This window comes from Haliotis rubra, unplaced genomic scaffold (genome assembly GCF_003918875.1).
Source record: "Haliotis rubra isolate DU_JTF1 unplaced genomic scaffold, ASM391887v1 Scf156, whole genome shotgun sequence".
Taxonomy (NCBI): Eukaryota; Metazoa; Mollusca; class Gastropoda; order Lepetellida; family Haliotidae; genus Haliotis; species Haliotis rubra.
The window spans coordinates 599,465-621,499 of NW_025765514.1; the positions used below are offsets into that span (position 1 = coordinate 599,465).

The 22,035-nt window shown below is 39.4% G+C and overlaps 3 protein-coding genes across 3 annotated transcripts in view; 2 read left to right on the forward strand and 1 right to left on the reverse strand.

Moving 5' to 3' along the window:
- Positions 1 to 22,035, reverse strand: part of LOC124270908 (autophagy-related protein 2 homolog A-like) — a 76,106-nt gene that overhangs the window by 40,496 nt on the left and 13,575 nt on the right. Inside the window, exons 6-12 of the mRNA XM_046705968.1 lie at positions 21,652 to 21,846; positions 21,123 to 21,219; positions 20,443 to 20,631; positions 20,045 to 20,176; positions 18,227 to 18,295; positions 16,488 to 16,758; positions 14,922 to 15,108 (exon numbers count right to left, since the gene is read on the reverse strand). Of these exons, the coding sequence (XP_046561924.1) occupies positions 14,922 to 15,108; positions 16,488 to 16,758; positions 18,227 to 18,295; positions 20,045 to 20,176; positions 20,443 to 20,631; positions 21,123 to 21,219; positions 21,652 to 21,846 (1,140 nt within the window). The remainder of the gene's footprint in view (positions 1 to 14,921; positions 15,109 to 16,487; positions 16,759 to 18,226; positions 18,296 to 20,044; positions 20,177 to 20,442; positions 20,632 to 21,122; positions 21,220 to 21,651; positions 21,847 to 22,035) is intronic.
- LOC124270941 (leucine-rich repeat-containing protein 4B-like) lies at positions 268 to 2,655 on the forward strand. The gene is made up of 2 exons (XM_046706005.1): positions 268 to 463; positions 1,900 to 2,655. Exon 2 carries the CDS (start codon positions 1,927 to 1,929, stop codon positions 2,653 to 2,655), a length of 729 nt encoding a protein of 242 aa, XP_046561961.1. The 5' UTR covers positions 268 to 463; positions 1,900 to 1,926.
- LOC124270940 (leucine-rich repeats and immunoglobulin-like domains protein 2) lies at positions 2,652 to 6,547 on the forward strand. The gene has a single exon (XM_046706004.1). It carries the CDS (start codon positions 2,652 to 2,654, stop codon positions 4,509 to 4,511), a length of 1,860 nt encoding a protein of 619 aa, XP_046561960.1. The 3' UTR covers positions 4,512 to 6,547.

Here is a 22,035-nt window from a genome sequence, read left to right on the forward strand (position 1 = left end):
TAAATAAATAAATAAATAAGTTTGCAGAGTGAAACCTGATATATCAGCAGGAATAGTCAGCAATGGACATTAGCCTCAGTTAATGTCGATTGTCCCAATTGCTTTATGCTCCTCAAGAATTTCTTTACCTGTGCATGTGACTCTATTCAGAGACCTACAATTGTCCCGCTGCGACAAAGTGTGACGAAAGCAGAGAGCTGTATTCTGACTGGCTGAGCCTCGTGTGTTTGTTGCACAGGTATGTGGGCGAGTGAGTCATAGCAAGGGTGACCCTGCTTACAGGTATGGGCTGGATAAACAGGTAGACGCTCAGTTGGAAGTTGGACGTGGGACAGTTGGAGTTTAACATTGTGACAACTGTACGTAATGTTGGAACCAGACCAGTTGGACAGGCTATTACCTGAGGAGACACCTACTACTGTGTGTTGAAGCTGAGCCCAACAAGTGTACATCTTACAGCCAGGTGTGTATCTAGGTCATGTGAATAGTGGTATGTGAGACTCCTACCTTGACACTACGATGTTAGGGAACGTTTCTCAAAATAACAAGGCAAGGCTGTGTAATCTGTATAGATATGAAATGCTGGTTAACACTTATACACAAAAGGCTTTGACAGGGCAAAGTGTCAGCAGGTATTTACAATAATCCCACATCAACAACGACACAGCAATATCAGTGTTCCTCACAACCCTGCTGCACAGGGAGCAGAACAATGGACAATAAGTATAGCCAATTCAGGTGAGGTAGCTAGACAAAGGTGTTAGGTAATTACATTGACACACTAATTAGCCCGTGTCCAGTGTTGACCTAATTAGGGCCAGGTTGTTGATACCAATGTGAGTGATTACATCAGAATGGTATGCAAGCCTCCCATTGAACACAGCAGTGTGTAGTGGGGAGTGACCAGTTGCTGGTGAGACAGACTTTGATCAACTCTTGTGTTTCTTTATGCTGTGACAAATGTTGAACATGTAAAGGAGGAGTGCTACCTGTTTGATTCCTGCTGACTGATTCCATCAAGGTGATAGATGATATGAATTATGTTCTATATTTTGGGCATGTTTGTTTTTTTCTTGACACAGCTATTAGTGTAGGGACATGAGGTTTGTGAAAGATTTCTGCCCGTAACCCCAGATTTTTATTATTCTATGCCTAAGAATAGATGTTTTTTATAGAAAGCCTACCCTAACCCTAAACCTAACATAATGCTAAACCTAAACCCTAAACGTAAACCCTAACCCCTAGAAATAATCATAATAAATAGAATACATTTCAAGCGGGGGATACGGGTGGAACTCTTACCGAAATATGAACAGTTTGAATATTCTCTGTGAAAATACATACCGGTAACCATGACAATACTTTCACTGTTTCAAAGCATGTTTTCCTATGATGACAAAGATGTAATAGAAACCTTTCTCAGCAAATGAATAGGTAAGACTTCCACCCATAATCCCAGCTTAAAATGTCAAAATGTAAATGGGTTTTGTAGTGAAAATAAAAATTAAAGAATAGATCTGAGTAATATCGACAATAAAGAGACTAATGAAATATCTACATATAATTTTCAACAATATGAGGGTTTGGGTTAGGCATTGAATGATAAAAAAAATCTTGGTGTTATGGGCGGAAATCTTTCCAACTAATTCATGTTGTACCAAGTGAGACACAGACAATAGTCCAGAATCTTGTGGAATCGTACTTGTTTTCTCAAATATGTACTTTTTGTCTGAAATAACTTGACAAATTGGGGGTTGCTAAAAGTGTCCACCCCTTGATATTAATCCTGTAGAATTTATGACTCAGTATTACGCCAATAAATAATAATGATATGAGCATTTCCTAAATCATTTTTCACATTTTGTAACATTTTGATTAAATATTTATTATCCTTTTCAGATTAGTGACGAGGTTTCTCACAGCATCATGAAGCAATTCTACTTGACTGCTGTGGTTTTGTATATAACAGCAGGATTGTACAGTGTAGCATCTGTGCCAGCAGACTGTCCTCAACTGACAGCCATTATACCACAATGTAACTGTGAAAGCAGTCTGGACCAAGCCACTGACATAGTTATCAACTGTCGTCGCAAAGGCCTCACTACCTTTCCAACCATTAATGGATCTTACACTGGATTAATCTATGAATTCACACTGGCTTTTAACGACATTGAGACAGTACCGGATGATGCTTTTCAAGGACTCCGCATCAAGCGCCTGGATTTGACCAGCAACAAGCTGTCCAACATTTCGGATGTGGCTTTCCGCAATTTAGAAGCTGACCTCACAGTGCTGAAACTCAGTGGAGGTGTGAATGGCATGAGTGCACCATTCACCGCCATGGTCAACCTGGTCAACCTTCAAGAACTGACACTTGAAAATTTCCTGATTCAAAATGGAGACTTAGAAAATAGTAACTACTTCCAGCCCTTCTCTGCACTTCAGAAATTGACTCTCAAAAACTGGAACCTGAAGTCAGTTGCCTCTACAGCCTTCACAGGCCTGACAAGCTTAAAAGAGCTGTACATACAGCAACAACCAAATCTCACATCACTGCCTGTTGGAGCCATCGACATAATGCAAGATACAATAGAAAAATTGAGGTATCGGACACGAAAATTACAACATTATATGCTTACAGTTTCCAAAATATGAAGGTCCTAAAAACATTGGTGCTTACTTCAAATCGTATAGCACAGCTAGAGGAGGATTGTTTCAATGGCTTGGAAGACAAACTCCAATTTTTGGACATGAGTTTAAACACAATTCCATTGTCAGATTTGTCCAAATTGCAGGTCCTACGTTACCTACAAACACTTAAATTACAAAACTCTGGATTAACAACAATTCCAACAAGTGCAGCAGTTTTCAGCAACAAACCAAATCTACAGATTCTAGATCTCCGAGGCAACCACTTTACAGATATACCTAATGGAGTATTCACAAACCTGTCATCGCTGCTAGAACTGGACCTTTCTGAAAACCAGATTAGAACAATGGGGGACACTTCTTTCAGTGGATTGACAAGCTTGAAAAAACTTGACCTTGGCCGTCAGAGTCTAGTGGGCAGTTCCCTCACATTACCCCCTCTGACTCCTCTTTCCTCCTTGACCACCCTAAATCTGGTAAACACGCCCCTCTCCACCCAAAGTTGGAACAGAATTAGTCAGGCTACTTCTATGACAACACTCAACTTGAGACAAACTGGCCTCACTAGTATCCCTAACATGTCTTTCAGGACAATGACAAATCTCAGTTCCCTTGATCTTGGAAACAATCGAATCACGACCATTAATCAAGAAACATTTGTAGGTCCTAAATCCTACTTAACAAGCATTGATTTATCTTCAAATTTGATCAATTACTTTGATAGCTGCACTTTCCATGATTATGGCACTCAATTGAAGTTGAACCTGATAGGCAATCCTCTTCATTGTGACTGTCATCTGTACTGGCTTAGCAAGGCTGTCAGGGATGGACAAATTTCTTTAGAAATGTATCTCCCGAACACATGTATTTACCCATCTGTAAGGAATGGTTCTGATTTCTCAACACTCAACCCCATTGACTTGTGCTCCACGGCACCAACCCCAGCAGTGTGCAGTGACTACTACAGCCCTACAACCACGACCACATCGACCACTACCACGACCATTACCACAAAAATAAGCATTGGCATCACAGTCACCTTCAAGAGCGCCACTCTTAACAGCATCACTATCTCTTGGACATTGGACCGACCCGAACTCTTGAATCACATCACAATCAGCCACATAGAAGTACCTGGTGGCACCACCCACAGTTATTCAAGGGAGATCACCCCTGGTAATTCACAATATAGCATTGCTGGATTACAACAAAATACAGGATATGAAATTTGCGTTTTATTAAACAGAAAGGATGGCCAACCTCAACAAACATGTATCAGAGAAAAAACCCAAGCAACTGCAACACCGCCATCCTCTACTGACAACCCGACATCCAACTCAACGGAAATCGGACTTATCATTGGGTCCGTTATTGGAGGACTAGTGCTGATAGCCATCCTTGTTGCAATCATCTATCTTGTGTTTCTACGGAAAAAGTCTCCCAAGGAAAAATATCCTGTTCAGCCTCGACCCTTCACACGATCGGAACTTCCCCAGATGGGATATGATTCCAAAAGGTATGGCCGAAAGAAGAAGAAGGATACTACAGATGGCAACCAAAACCAGGTAACTGTGTCTACAGTAACTGATGGTAAAAATGGCCAGCCTAACCTAGGTCGTATTTCAGCTGGAAGTTATCAATACTTGGATGAAAAGCAACCAGTCAGCAATAAGCCAAACCCAGTTCCTCCCTATGTTAATGATGCAGCAGCAAAACATTCTTCCTCTCCGTACGAGAATGATGTGGACATGCGTCCACTACCACGGAAGCCACAAGACTCGACTGGTTACTATAACCCAGCCTTCCGGAACAGCACGTACCCAGACCAACAGCCTCATACATACACAGAGATCCACTTGTAGAGTTCCTACATGATATTAGCCAATGTGTGCCTCTACAAATCGCCCTTTCAATGTGCCTTGACAAACACGATCAGTGACCCGGCAGACTTACAAACATCAAGCTGGGTCCATTGTAAGGTTCTACAAGTGTGGTCTGCATTACTGGTGCAAAGACTGTGGACTGAAGAACAAGCTATCAATCTGTGTATGTGAAAGAGATACTTACAGGTATATAGCACCCAACAAACAAGTATTTGTGGAAAGATTTCCATATTATTTTCACGGAAACAAGATCTGTGTATCACTCAACAGTACTTAAGGCTCCGTAATATATCTGGGAGTCCTGACAATTCATGCTTGAATGTTTGTGTGTGGCCAAGATGATGTGTGACTTCCTCAAGCTCTTCACAGCAAAGAACACTCCAGCTGCAGGAAGTGCTTACTGGTGCTTAGTACAAGGTTTACTAACTGTGACTCATCTCAAGCACCTAATAGACTTGTGTCTGGTCTAACAGGGGATGAGCCTTTCTGATGGAACTATTAAAGAGACTGCAGGTATCAAACAACAGACCTGTCCCCCGTTTCACAAAGCATGTTTGGGACTACAATGTGTTGCAATTATATTAGCAATAACACCACTTTGAGGAACGGGGTTCTGATCTTCCAGCAGCTATGAACAATGTGAGTGCCGTCCATCAACAATTTTAGAAACAGAAATGACTTGTGATATTATATATCAGAGCATTTACACCTACCTTGGAGATTTCTACAAACAGGTGAAACTGTCCTGAACCTTCAAAAATCCCAAAACCTGCTGACTTGATATCCTACATACAAAATATATTTCCAGTGTTGTGAAATTATTTGTCATGGCTATAACCTAAACACTACAGTGGATGTTTCTACATTTAGGATATGCATCTATGGCTATATTTTGTCACCAAATAATCAAACTGAATTAATACCAAAACTTGTTATCTCATTACCTCAGTTTAAATGTTTTTTAATGAATAAATTAACTCATTACATTTGAATGTTTAAATTATCATGATTATGTCCTAATTATGGAGTATTTTTTGTACAAGTTTATAAACTTTTGACTATATCCAGATACACAGGAATAATACGCTTAATCTGAAAATAAATGTGCAAGTGTTGGCTAATAATGTATTTATATCTGACAGAATGTATTGTGAATTGAGAACTACTTCCTGGTCCTATTACACCAGGTGCAATCATCTGCATGAATCCAAATGGCATGTTAATGAAATTTATGAATATTCATAGGTCAGTCCACCCTTGGAGGCAAATGGGGCTTTGTTCCATGAATATTGATAATTTCTCTTCACAGTCCTGAGATCCAAGCAGATGTCTGATTCTCAAATGACCATGTACAGCCTGAGATCTCAATCAAGTGCTAGTCGACCTCTCCGACATTATGTACATGCATACTGACTATTGGTGAACAATGGCCTCTGGCACATCCTATGTGTATGCATTGACCAGAGATAGCAGAATATAATATACATTCCAGTTGATTTTTGTTTTGATATACTTTGTATACCACTCTATACAGTTCTATTTTTATGTTTTAGCTTGTATATATTGTACAGATGTACATATCTGATATTATAAGGCTGTAAGGAGCTAAAGCAGCCAACCGTGGACAGAGGAACCTTGCTTGTCTCCATTATGACCGTCCAGGTTACCTAGGTAACTGACAAATCATAGTATTCTGTTAAAGGGGGACCAAACTGGCAGTCTGCTAGTTTCATTGTAGCCTTCAACCAAACCACTGAGTGATAGTTATTTTTTTTAGCATCTCAATCTTGTGGATAATGGTTACCAAATGTATTTTTGACAACCTGGTCTGAAAAAGGCCCAAGCCTTTTAATGGTATTAAAGCAATCATCTGGACCATAAGGTGTCCTGAGTGCCTGTCTTAAGCCTGTTTCCTCTGTCTATGAGTGGTAGAATATATATGCAAACAGATATTATGTACAGACTTTCTTAGTTATGAAACATATATTCTTATGGTAATAAATTCTTAAAACAAATTGACAATTGTTATTGTTTTAACTCCTTTTTGTTATGTTTTCTAAACTGAGAAACTGCTTTGTGTACCCTCGGTGTGACTCCTATTGATCAGGGCTATGAATAGAAACATCTGGACTACTGAACACGATTTCTGATTGTGGATCAACGTGACATGCCTTGAATTCACAGTTGTTAATTAGCAGCAGCAGTTCAACTGATTCAGATAACACCATGTCGTATCATCCTACTGTGCAGTTCAAAAGTTTGATGCTGGATAAAAAGCATAATTCTTAAATACTTCCCTGTCCTCAAACCTTGTTGAGAAAATGCAGAAAAACAAACACACAAATAATTTGTCACAGTATATACAGAAGGTTCTAAAACTGGCACATTTTTCCTCTTTTACCTTTCAATGGTGAAGCTGTCCAGTTTTCAGAGTAAATATATGATGACTTGTAATGCTTCTAACTGATTGCTGAATAGATTGCGGAACTTGCATACCTCTTAACCCACAAGACCAAAACTTACACAAAGATGATTTTTATCTGACATATAACTTTATAAAATCACTTTCCCATTAAAGTACATGTGTGAGAAGTCTTTAAGATGGAGTTTTCTACCCAGTGGATGGCACCAAAACTTAGTTCCAGTTGTGAAAGCAATTACAGTCATTATTACTATTACTGGTAGTGTAATATTGATGAGGGTAGTCAAACCTTGAGAAAACCCTGAATTAGTCAGGCCCATCCTCATGAAAGAAAATGTCATTCCAATTGAATTCCCATGCATCAAATACTCAATAACACACGGAAATTGACAAGTACATGATGTTCATTTCCTAAAAAGAATCTCTTACGACAAAACCTGTGTGGCAATATGTCACTGATTGTAAAGCTGAAAACATACATAATTCACACTATAGAATTTAGATATAATGTTTCAAGGGATGTGACATTTTGTCAAAGAAGGTATTTTTTAGAGAGTACATGTATTTACAAAGTGGCTTTGCTAGACAATGCCAGAGAGTATTAACACAACAGCTTAGCTAGACAATGCTACCTGATATGTTTGAATTATTGTTTGAATATACATGATGTTTGTACATATGGCAAAATACTAAAAATATACACAAATATTTCATTAATATTTGAAAATATAAAATAATAATATTATCTTTCTTGTGTTTAGTAATTGAACAGGGTAGCTTTTCTCTATTGTTACATTGTTTGCAGTGCAGAGCAGTAAGAATCCTGAATGTCTGTTGGATATATTTCATACAGCACTGACAAGTATATTACTGTATAGACAACACAATGCCATCTTATATAAGCACTCATGCCAGGATTTATGACTATCTGACACACCCAGCTGTAGAAGGATGGAGAGGAATTTCCTTGCTGTTTGTATCGCCAGCTTATCTATCACCCTATCAACCTGACCATATAAGGGAACCTTTATTCTGTTGCATATGCTTGGTAATATGTAAAACCCTAATTCGTCCCCAGGCAGCTAATTGTAAGCTTGAGGTTCAAATATGCTAAGCAACATTTGTGTGACAAGTTATGAAACTTGATACATCTTAAAGGCTCAGATTTTAAGCCTGATAACAGTGTAGGAAAGATAGCCCGTCCCAACGTCCGAGACGGGTGAATTTTGTGGAGGACGGGTTAAAAAAATATCTAGTCCGTCCTCATGTCGGGTCAATTTTAGCAAACCAATGACATATATATAATGATTATAACCTTTTTGAATATTTACTGCCGAAGGTGTTTTATTTATATTTGGAGGACAGGCTAGATTTTGGCAGGACTGGCAAAAAATTTGACCTGCCAGTCCTGTGGACAGGCTAGATATTCTACATCTTTCCTACACTGCTGATAACTACACAATATATCCCTAGTTAAAGGCACAAGAGGAATGAATGAACGTATGATTCATACACATGTTTGTACACATTTCAAGAATGTAAGGAATGCTCAATCTCAATAAAATAAAATGAATATCTATGTAAATCTCAGTGTTCCATATTAGAATTGTATTAGTTGTAAGCAGTGGTGGGGCTGTCTGTAGTGTTGATTACAAGGAAACGAAAACACAAGAAACACCACCAGTCCCTGAATACAGTCTCAACATGTCCCAGCTGGTTGCTGCCTCTGTTGACACTGGGCAAACACACGAGGTTCAAGCGATCGTGACAAGCTCATATCAAACATCTGACCCAGGTCACTCTGTTTGCATAGTTGATACTTAGATCATATGTAAATTTTCCAAATACCTAACACAACTGTAGACTCATGAAGAGATGAATGAACACAGGGTGAGAAAGCTGATTCCCAGAGGGACAGCTTCTTAATTGTAACATAGACAAATGATGTTAGTCAAAACATATGACAAGTTGGTTTAAATCAAAGTTGTGTGCAGTAGTACACATGTTAGGATACATCTTCACACACATGCTTAACATCATCATCATCACCATCATCATCACCATCATCATCATCATCATCATCATCATCCAAGTTTTGTTGAAAACAACTAAAAAAAAGCATTGTGTCTGAGCTGTTTTATAACCTCATGAATATAACTATCATCATCATCATCATCATTGTTTTGCTGAAACCACAACTGAAAATTGGCATTGTTTCCTAACCTAATGATTATCACCTCATGAATATGACCACCATCATCGTTGTCATCACAGTGTTGTCACAAAGCAAGACAGAAGAAAAATTATTTTTGTTAAAAGTGAAAATGTTAGGTTGTTTGATTCAAACATTACAGGGGACACCAGGACAGACATTCAACTATAACTCTGTCATCATATGTCGCAGTTGAACAACTCCCAAAGAATCAGCACACATTGGTCCGGCATAATGGTATGCTGGTATGTAACACAAGGGTTAACATGTGCCATCATGGCAATAACACCTGACATATCATATGCTTACAACCAACATGCCCAAAGATTCAATAAGTTCAAACTACCTTTGTCAGTATGTTCATGCTGAAACTACATTCAGGATAATTTGAACTACATTCAGGACGGTTTTAATTACATAAGAAATGTTCAACTGTTGACAAAGTGAAATGTCCATGGGAAGGAAACAACCATTGCAATAAAAAAAAGAAAGTTAAATAAATTGGTGAAAAATCTCAGTATGTGAAAAAAAGATTTTAAAAGTATGAAGAATGGAAAATCTTTCATATTATTTCTCATAGAATGGTTATCTGTACAATAAGCAGAATGGCTTGACAATACCATAGAAGTTTTATACATAATTCCATTTTCCTAAATTTGAACCAAACAATCAGAAACTCTCAAGAATGTGTGAAGGAATCTCATGTCAACCCTAAAGCACACCTGTACCACCTGTGTGTGAGTAATATTGTTGTGGGATTGACCCGCCGGAACTGAAGTGCTATAAATAGCTATGACCCCCTGCTACATCCAGCTGAATAATAAATAAACAGCTCTCAGTAACAAGGGACCCTAATGTGAGATAGTGTCAGCAAGCTGTGCTGGTATACAGCTACCAACTAGAGAGCTGACAGGGTAATAGTAGACCTGTGTAACAGGTTGACAATACATTCAATTACAGTCATGTCAATATTGGATTTACACATGGGTTTTCCCGGATTTCATCTGCGTATCTGAAGGGCCAGCTGAGTCACCCCAGGATTTAAAATGGCCCCGGAAAACAGTATACAGTTACTGTATTCAGTTGGGGCTTTGATGATAAACTAGGATGTAAGATAATCTGTATACAATATTTGTGATATTAAGTGCTCTGCTCCGATAAGCATCCCCAAGACCAAGCTTAAGTCATGATCATATTTGGACCATTTTGAGAATTATTACAGCCAGTATTTTCTTGTTCATAATGCACACTAGTAGCCCCCAGCCCTGAAACAGCTTTTAAAGGAGGGGCATACATTTTACATGTAGATATTAAGTTTTAAGTTACCCAAAGAAATCCATTTCTGTGAGGTTTCTGGGCATTGTATTGTAAGCCAACAATATTGTGAAACATAATTAGAGTTGGTAAACAATACTTCGGATTGAGTAACATTTTATGACTTTATGGGAAACATTTGGTCATATTAACACCTACATCAAACTTTATACTCCCCTTCTCAATCTCTGGTATTAAATCTAAATATGTTGTGTGGTTTAAATTTGTAATTTTATTTTCCTATTGCAAAGTCTGGATACAAGTTATTTACATGAACAGCACATTAAACTGTGACAGCTCATGGACATATGAAATTCACGTCATTCTCTGTTATGGGTGTACCTGCTTTTCAATTCAGCAATGGATTAGAATTTTTATTAGGAGAAATAGTCAGCATTGACATTCAATACTGTTTGCGGAAGAATCCATCCCTTCCATTGTGACTGCCATGCCCTGTTGATTACAGGTGACATCACACAGCCAGGTGACCCTCGCCTCACCTGTGTCAGGATGGGCCAGACGGAAGCAAGTGACAAGCAGCTAACACTTGTGTTGGTGTTACTCTTGATAACCCAACAATAACACTTTCAGGGCTCACTAAATAACACATCAAAAGGCCTGGCAGGCCCGTGTGCTAAATACACACTATGTCGGAAATCGCATGTTAATTCCCCAAATCATCGTTATCATCATCACTAAATAACACGTCATATGTCGATATTTAGGGTGATAGGTCATCTGATGCCACATCACTTATTACTAAACTCAAATCTGTCATGAAACTGTCATGGTAAAACAGGAATTATCATGTGCCAGTTCAGCATTAATTTGAAACCTCTGAATTATCCATTTGAAATTTTAATCTACACAAAGTCATTTAGAAAGTTTTTAAATATTATAAGGGTAATGCTATTTTTTAGGGCATTATCATTTGCAGAAGCCCGTGGTCTTCCATTAACTGCCCGACAAAAGGGGGCAGTTGAAAAAGACCGAGGGCTTCTGCAAATGATAATGCCCTCAAAAATAGCATTACCGTTATTATTGCTAAAATACATGGAATTTGTGTTGAAAAGAAAAAGGAAACAATGAAGGAATTTGACTGTAAGTTTACTCAAAACCAACTTCTGACGGGGTTGACTGCCCGAATGCAATCACGTCATCGAACAATTCAAGTGACTTCACAACAGAAAGTGACGATATTTGACCCTGGCCTTTGACAAGACCATAGCCTGCAACATGCCAAACCATGCCAGTGTTCGGTTTTGGTCCAACAACAACGTTAATAGTGCAATTGTTAAGGTTAGCACCAGCAAGAAAGCCAATATTACTGCTATTTAAAGCGGGAATTCAGGTTGCTTTGACTTGTTTGACCCAGAATATCTGCCAGTCCAAAGCCAATGTCGAATGAACCGACGCACCCACTATGACGTCACTTGACAACAGAACTGATAGTGGCCCGTCGTTAATGTTCAGCAAATGTCTGATAATAGGAGGGCCGTTTCATGATAATTCCATGTGTTTTAGCTATAAAACATGTTATATTTAGGATTACACTTTCTCAGTTAAGTACAGATTCTAGCACTTTGTTAGGTTGAGTCTAACTTCTTCATTTAATACCTCAGAATTCAACACAGAGTTACATCCTAATTCATTATCTCACTCACTGAAGCAACTTATATGTACACAAAGTATACACTGTACGGAGCTGACTATTGACACATGTGATAAGACTTTGTCGTGTACACAGATTATACAATAGTTGGTGAACACCACAAATAAAGTTTTAGAAGATACAGCTATGGTGTGGACACTTAATTCATGAATGAAATAATGAGACAACACTTGAGACTGGGTTGCCATGATATATCACAACTATATAGGGTGAGGAGTGTTACAAAATATGATACGGCCTCAAGACACAAACACACACACATACACTCACGCAATATTGACATACGAGTGCCTTACTGTAGTTTCGCTAGAATAGGTCCACATTCAAGAACGAGCACATCGCTGAAATATTCATATTTTGTATGTGGAACAATAGCAATATGTATAATTTCATACAATATACAATTACATAATAAAATATAGCTGGGAGCAGAGATGTGGGCTCCTTGGCTTTAATTCAATCTAGACACTTTTACCTGTCTTGTAGTGTCGAAAGTAATAATGACTACAATTAATAGGAATCATATCTCTGCCAGTAATTTGGAAATGTGTGAATTATTATTGTCCAGGGTTAGATACAAAGGATTGTGTAGTATGGTTTGGATTATGACACTTGTGGCTTTAGAAACAGATGCTGACTTTATTAGAACTTCATAGAAACAAGAAATATGCTTGTACATTCAACTGCAAATTATCTATTTGTTTTAACTGAATGGATGACATCACCACCAGTTTTGACAAATTTATACTCAGAAAAATAGAAAAGTTTGTAGCCTTAGTTCAAAAAGGTGCGAGTTGTTTTATCCGCATTCTAGAAGTTGGTGAGTCAAAACATGAAACATACAACTTGATGGATGGCAAATTTTTGTTTATTGTGTTGAGCGGCGTTTCGATGTAGATTCTTACACGGTTATCAAGCTAAAAGCTACTGCAACCAAATAATGTCAAGTGTTCAATGTGATTCAAATTATATGGATTAAAACGTAAGTCTATTTCAAACAACAAAACAACATTTCCAGTAATCTAATTTTAACAGCATATAGAAAAATGACCTAGCACCTTCTCTCATACTGCCGCAACTGATCGTTTGAATCCACAGCAAGTAAGGCATTTCTATCCTTAGTGTCAGTATACATTATACTGTTACGCTATCACACTATCGCAACTGAACTGCAGGAGACCTAGTTGATACCAAAAGTGGATTACCTCTTTCGGCATTGGAAAGCCAGCGAGTGGGGGTTGTTAGATTTTACCGGTGCTTTCATCAGCTATCTCAATTACCTCTAATCATGAACATTACCAAACAGTGATACTTTTAACATGCTCCATAGAACAGAAACTGATCAGCAAACTTTTCAGATACATACCGGAATTTTTTATTGTGCTCTGTAGAGAGCCGATGAAGATAGCAACGATGGTAACGAAAATAGAATTTCACTTGTCCCTCTGTAGTCTTTGGAGATACATTACTGTAATGGGTATATATAATCGGCATTAACAGCCAATATGCACAGGTAAATTTTCGTCGAAATCGGACGGTTGGTTTCATAGTTATGGGTGTTTGACGTGTATTTAAGGGCTAGAAACCATCAAAAACGGAGCCAGAAAACGTTTTTGACATGCTAGCGGACCTTCCAAATACAGCCAGGGTCGCCTTTCAAATAGTTCCGGAGAAGAAATAGTTCCCTCTTTAACAGGCCGTAGCTCCGTTGTTCGTTGGTCTACGGTCAAATCAATTAGTGTTCTGGAATTGCCAGGACTTCAGTTATCATATGTACAGATATAATGTACGGGTCCATGGAAATGCCTACCCGCCAAAAACGTCAAATTCCCTTGAATCCAATATAGCAGGCAAACAGTGCCTCTTAGCCCCATGGGTCTTTCAGTTGAAATTGAAGGTAATCCGATTCCAGAGCTGCCCCAATAATTTGGTAGTTATTGGACATGTAGTTTTGGAGATTATTGCTTTGGAAATTGGCATTTTATAATTCATTTTGAATTATCAGCCCTTTGTTATTGGGCCTTGAGTCCTCAGTTTTGGGCGCAATCAACTTCAGTGTTGTGGGCACCTTGGTGATTTTTTGGAAGCCATTCTGAGCACTGGTTTAGGATCTATGTTTGGTACAAAATATGGCGGAATAATAAATAATAATACTCCAAACGATTTCAATAGGACTCCTGCCTGGAGGTAAAGAGCCCTAATAAAACCAAAGATGAAATCTCAAGGGTTATTTGCATTCAGTTCACCATGTTGCCATGGTGATCACAGATCGGTCATTGTCCACAGCAGGTAAATGATCATGCTGAGTGAGTGAGTGTGAGTGAGTGAGTGAGTGAGTGAGTGAGTGAGTGAGTGAGTGAGTGAGTGAGTGAGTGAGTGAGTGAGTGAGTGAGTGAGTGAGTGAGTGAGTGAGTGAGTGAGTGAGTGAGTGAGTGAGTGAGTGAGCGAGCGAGAGAGAGAGAGTGTGGTTTTACACTGCTTTTAGCAAAATTCCAGCAATATCGCAGGGGACACCAAAAATGGGCTTCACACATTGTACTCATGTGGAGAATCGAACCCGGGTGTTCAGCATAATGAGCGGACACTTAACCATTAGGCTACCCCACCACCCCACTTCTTAGCTGGGTATAATGGTGAAATATCATACATCATGTAGGCATGTATTGACACTTCCAGTTGTCTACATGTGCCTGAGTTACACAGTAGCACGTGGAAGTGGCACTTGGTTTCCTAAAGCATATCAGTAACACAGCAAACTTGATGCCTTACCTGGCTGTACTCAGGCAGCTTGTTGTCAATGGGGAGGCTAAAGCCCATCATGGAAGCGGTGAAGTTGCGTCGGTCAAACAGACACTCAGTTGCCTCAAACATCCCGATGGTCACATCTAGACACAGACTCTGGACATGCTGGGACGTCTTCTGGGCACACTCCAGGGTCAGGGGCTTCCCTAGAATCCTGAAGTCACAAAATATCATTAATGATGTGGTAACTGGTGTACACAAATGGAATAAAACTATGGCGAAAAACAAAGGCTCACGTTAACTTATATATCAACTCAAATTATCTACATGTCTGAACCTGTAACATAATCATATCGATTCCTTGAAATTCAACCAAAACTACTAAATTGTGTTGATGACAAGTAAAAACACGACAGCACTCATTTATAAAATAAAGTCCAAATTTGGACTGCACTGTCCAGCAGCAAATGAAGCATGATTTCCCAGTTAGAGTTACCTGCCCCTTGTTTACATGAACACGGCAGGCTTGGTAGTTTGAGAAGTTTCAGGATCATACATTCCAGTGCTGACTGGACACCTATTTGAAAAACACTACATGCTGCCAACTTCTATCACTATTTTCAATTCAAGACCAGCTACAATCAAGACATTTAACAGAGACAATGGTTTGAATATTCTTAAGAGTACTTCTAGGGCTTGTTACTTCTTTTTCCCACTATTTTTATTCTCATGAGTATGTACATTCATACTATACAAAACTCATTCAGGTTTGTACATTTTGGTAGGTCACAGCATAATGCTATAAGTAGCAGTAACTGTTTACTCGTAGGTTCATTTACTTGGCTTTTCATTGTAGCAACATATCTTTAAAGGTAGCAATGAAGTAGGAACGTTCATACATTACTACACAGAGATCATACATAATACAGGCTTGTAGTGTTGGTAATTCATGACACATCAGTTAATGCTGTCAATATATACACACGCATACACACATACATACATACACATACATACATACATACATACATACATACATACATACATACATACATACATACATACATACATACATACATACATACATACATACATACATACATACATACATACATACACACACACACACACACACACACACACATACATACATACATACATACATACATACATACATACATACATACAGTACATACATACATACATACATACACTACATACATACATACATACATGCATACATACATACATACATACATACATACATACATACATACATACATACATACATGGTCTACATTTTTTCATACATACATACATGAGTAGGTACATTCAAATATTACTACACAAAGATGGGCTACATATTATATACATATATGTCTTTTTTTACTGCTGCCACTTATTCAAACCCACTGAACTGAACTTGTTTTGTATTGTAAATCTAAATATATGCGTTTTAACATAACTGATCGAGTGTTTAATGGATCTTGTGTGATCATATACTAATTACACACTTCAGCTCTGTGTGAATAGTTGTTTAGTTAACCTCTACATTTAATACATAAATCACATATAAGCATGCTGCCAACTCACCCAATATGATCATATGGCAGTGCTGTGGAGAACTTCTCTCTCAGATCCTTCAGTGTGGACGTCATGCCGCTGAAGGCAATCAACTTTGCCTTAGTGAAGTAGGTGTCTGAGATAGTCTTCAGTTTCTCCGAGGCCGGCACCTCGGGGGAGAAGTGGTCCCCTGGTGTGGAGGTGGGGTTCTCGTGCAGGAGGTTGATGGAGATGAAGCTCACCTTGAGCCTGTATCTGCTTAGTTCAGCTGACGGGTCGTCCAGCAGTTTCTGTATGTGATCTGTGGATGGAGTCAAGTTGACGATGAACAATGAATCACGTTATATGCTGCTTTCAGCAATATTCCAGCAACGTCAACATCGTGACACCAGCAATAGGCTTTACAAATCATGGGCATTGAGAGAGTGGAACCTGGGTCCTCAGTTTGTCAAACAAATAGATTACCCTGCCAACTGTGCCCACGTCCCCTCCCCACCCCATAAACAATCATGAGAATATGAATTTTGGATATTTGTTCCTTTCTTTAATGCTACTCGGTGAGGTGAGGTGAAATTGGGTTTTACGTCGTGCTTGAGAATATTTCGCTCATATGACGACGTGCATGTGTGTGTATGTGTATGTGCGGCTGCTTGTACTAGCCCAGACTGAAGCTGGTTTTATAGTGCTAGCCCACTGAGATACCATGCCGCAGTGAAACATGAATACCCCACTCAGACACATTATACTGACTCCGAGCCGACCAGTCCTTGTTGTGCCCATTAATGCCGAGAGCCAGGCAGGGACCAACAAGTACCATATTTTAACGTCTTTTGGTATGACGCGGTCGGGGATCGAACTCGCAACCTTCCGCTCTCCGGGCGGACGCTCTAACCACTGCACCACGGAGGCGGTCTTAATGCTACTCGGAGCAATATGGCCCAACATATATGGATGATTCTATCCCAGAAAATGCAATGATTGACATCTTGACTATTGATCAATACAAAAAGGTTATGATGACATACATCAACAAAGTCTGAAAGTTTGACCAACTGGTGCTATCAGTTCCCTCTTATGACAAGCATGGGTTGCTGCAGACAATTTCTAACCTGGATCTACACAGGCATCTTACAATCATAGGCATTAAGGGAATGGAACCTGGATGTGCAGCATGGCAAGCAAATACATAACCCACTGGGCTATCCTACCACAATGTTTATGAACAGACACCGGGATATTATTTTAGGACTTATCAACATAAACTTGGTTGTTTGTGATGGAGTTTAGTTTTACGCCACTTTTAGCAATATTCCAACAATATCATGGCAGGGGACACCAGAAATGGGCTTCACACATTGTACCCATGTGGGGAATTGAACCCAGGTCGTCGGCATGACGAGCGGGCTTAAAACATTAGGCTAAAGCCCTGTTCATGATGGATGTGACCACATCAACTAAATATCACAAAACAGGAGTCGTAACTAGTAAAAGGCTGAGAAGATTGATATCATAGTCATCCCATAGTACAACCCTCAGTGGCATCATATTGTAATGTAATCATTCGTTTCAGGACTAACAGAAATATGGCTGGTGTATCTGAAGAGTTGGTAATGAACAGATGTCTCCAAAGGACTGAAGAGTTATGTCCCCTGATTATCCCCCTTAAATGATATCTGCCTCTGAAGAGTTGGTAATGAACAGATGTCTCCAAAGGACTGAAGAGTTATGTCCCCTGATTATCCCCCTTAAATGATATCTGCCTCTGGTACCTTTAGGGGACTTTGGTGCTGATGAGGACGTTGGTCTTCGGTAATCTGTAGACTCACTTCTGGGGAATGCTGGAAAGTATTAGATAACAGTCAGATACAGAAATGATTCAAAAATTCAAATCAACTTGTGTCCCAAAATGTGACAACTTATGGTATTTCAATACAAACATTAATTCAAATGCCATAGCTTCATAAGAGGTTATACAGTGAAACCTGTCTAAACTGGCACCCCACGGGACTGAAATAAAATACCGGTTTAGACAGGGTGCTGGATTAGACAGTGAAGGTCATATTCCAACATGGCTGCCATTTACATTCAAAGTGACTGACGAGTCAACAAAACCAATGCCTATTTATTTACTCTCTGACACGTCACTCACTTGAAAACAGTTAATGCAATCCCCCATTGTTTGTAAAGCATAACCGCGGTAATCCTACGAGCGTTTGACTCACCGTCCTGATTATCTAGCGTGCAGAGAGGAGTGTATTGGATTAAGGGACCTTGATTGGACTGCTCATACCCATATGGGCTTGAGGGCGTTTGATTCACTGCGCAATCACTACTTCCTGATTATCTAGCGTGCCAAGAGGATTAATTAGTGTATTGGATTATGGGTCCTTGATTGGGCTGCTCATACCCATGCCGGTTAAGACAGTGTTGATTACAGTTAAAATTGCTTGTTCGGACCAGACAGTCGAGCCGGAATACAGAATAGACAGGTACCTGATTAGACAATGTTTTAATGATCATAATATCGTTGTAAATTGGCGGGACCAAATGTTGTCGGTTTTGACAGTGTGCCAGGTTAGACAGGTGCCGGTGTTGGCAGGTTTCACTGTATTCATAACACCAACTCGAAATCATCCTTTGTTTCTAACTTAATCACACAATACATTGGGATGTCTTTCTCCAACCATGACATTTGTGTTATTTTTGTCACAACAACAAAAAACAACAACATTGTTATCCTTGTTATAATGAGTGTGTATTATATCTGCCAGTAAACTTCTTTGAGTGGCATTTTAGAAGTTGGGAAGTACAATATAGAACAAACTTTATGGATAACAACTTCTTTTTATTCGTGAGTCGTGACGTTTTGATATAGATTCTTGTACCGCTGCTTACAACGGTACAAGAATCTGTATCGAAACGTCGCACTCACGAATAAAAAGAAGTTGTTATCCATAAAGTTTGTTCTATCTGCCAGTAACCTGAACATACATCTTGCTCATATAGAGCATAGGGTGGTATTGTACAAAACAAGAAGACATGGTCATCAATATCCCCCACCACAGTGTTCTGTTTCTATTTTGACAACTATTCATTCTTCCTACAAATAGCGATACATAAGCTGTTAAATGACTACTGCGAGGATTGCTGTTATGTCAGCAAAAGAGAAGATCACAGAGGGCCATAACAAATTGTAACATGGTTTCTGTTTTCAAACTCCATCAAGGCAATCATATCCTGAAAACACATACCAAATTTAGTTTCTATATCTATAACAGTTTCTGAGAAAATTTGTCCCCATTGGGGATACCGTGCACTAAGTCAAGAGATGCATGACTAAGGCCATAACCCTGTAACAAATTGTAATACGGTTTCCATTTTCGAACACTATCAAGGCATTCATGTCCTGAAAACACCCACTTTGTGGCGGGGGGAAATCTGTTCCATTTGGGGATAACATGTCAAGAAACGCCAAACTGCCTAACAGCCCTCCCCCAATTTCCTCGGAGTCGCTTTGGTCCTTCACATAACATGCAGGTAAGAATCGAGCATGGCATATTGGGTACTGACAAAAGGTAAAGTCTTACATGTTGCGGTGCTGGCCGTCTTGGTGGTGCTCCCACTGTAGTTGCTGGAGAAGGAGGACTCCATCTCAGACTGAGCCGAATCTCGTACCCCGCCGTGCATGGAGAAGTACAGGTCTTCATCTTTCAGCTCATCTGTATCAAGACTCAGGGTGAACTACAAGCTTCCAACCAGGTGCACATACATAATTCAAACCAACACTATTCCATTTAAACAGAGAAATTTGATCTTTGACAACTAAAAGGATGGTCCAGATGGAAAATTTTATTGGTTAAAAAAATGAGCATACTGCCATATTGACTTGAAGAAAGAAGTTAAGGTAGGTTTTTAATTGCATGAACAAGGGGTTAAAAACCGTACAATGAAATGACAATTGCCTTTTCTGGTTACAGATTCTCACCTATGGACTCCATCAAATTGTCTTCCTGCATGAACATCGGTGTCTGTGGCACCATATGGGCCATGTGATGTTCCATCCTGCCAGTCTGTAGATGGCGCTGTAGCTCATACTCCACTCGCTGGAAGTCAGCAGCCTTCATTGGCTTGTCTTTACTGGAGCGCTTCTTGCCACTGGAATCATCACTGTTAGCTGAAAGATACACAGGGACACCCACCAGAAGGTTAATAACACATACATAGTGACACTTTCAATGTTAATATGTATCTCTTCAGAGTAAACTTATTATTTTTACTGATGCTGCTGCTTAATGCTGATGTGACCAATAATTTGGACCCATTATGTAGTGGAGCCTTGCTTCCAGAACTAAGACATCTGGAAACTTCTGGAACATCCAACCGGATGACATTTATATATACAACATAAAATGCTTCATTTATCCAGATATCTGGTTTCCAGACTACCAACTGTGCAAATACCCACCACGATTTGACTGCATTGACTTTATCATTGCTAACCTATAACTGAGTGTTGGAATAAAATTTAGTGAATATTCACTGTGTGGTCATGTACTGCTTAAACAATTCATTCCATTGCAAACCTCTGCATTTCAATTTGGATATCACCTCACAACACTGCGAGGACACAGAGCCAAAGAAAGTGGGGCTATCATCGTCACTAACCTGGGGAGGCAAGCCCGCTGAATATCTCCAGAATCCCATGGAGCTGTCTGGGGGATAACAACAAGTGAAGGGCTCCAAGCTGACAGTCAAGTTCAAGCTGAAATAACAATCATTAATTCAGCTGGAATGTGATAATGTGAAAGATGACAACTTGAACAGAACTAAAGACACTGTGAATCAAGCGTGACAAGATGCAACAGAAGAGGAATTCCAAGAACATTTTCCCTGATCTGCAAAGTATTCAGAGCCTGATGACCATTTGTGATTCTACAGTTTGTCATAGGTTCAGGAATGAACACTTTGTGGATCTGCACCTTGTCCTCTAAGGCTCCACTGCTCCACTGGGACCCCATTAATCCTGATGATAGCACTCTGTGTGATTACAAATTACAATTACAAATGATAGGTACAAAGTAATCTTTTCAGCAGCAATATTCAGAATGGTGCAATTTCCTGCTAAACAAAATCCACACCAGCAAGGTTTTAGTGTACACACAGAACATCACAGATGTTACTCTATGAGTGATACCTTTGGTCCAGGTAGTGTGTCCACTTGTTTCAGCTTGGCCTTGAGTTCCTGTCTGCCGGAGAAGACTGCCACCTGAATGGGCTGAGATCCAGACACAAGGGATGCTCCAAGCGACTTGGGCTGTGTGGTGATGCTGTGGCTGATCAAATTCTCCGCTGTGCTCTTGTACATTGAACTCACTGTAGAGTCGTACAGCTAAAATATGAAATAACATTGACAATTACCATGCGAACAACTGAAAGTAATGAGATTTACCACATTTCAAATATTTGTAATTTTCTGTGTAACACATCCTCGATAATCTCCAGGGTATATGTTACGATAACTCTCCACTATACCCTGGATGCATCCACGGTTTGGGGGGCGATGAGTTTATTACCTCCC

Bases quoted from the DNA above. Each gene is read 5' to 3' on its own strand.
- LOC124270941 (XM_046706005.1), top strand. From the start codon at position 1,927: ATGAAGCAATTCTACTTGACTGCTGTGGTTTTGTATATAACAGCAGGA.
- LOC124270940 (XM_046706004.1), top strand. From the start codon at position 2,652: ATGAAGGTCCTAAAAACATTGGTGCTTACTTCAAATCGTATAGCACAG.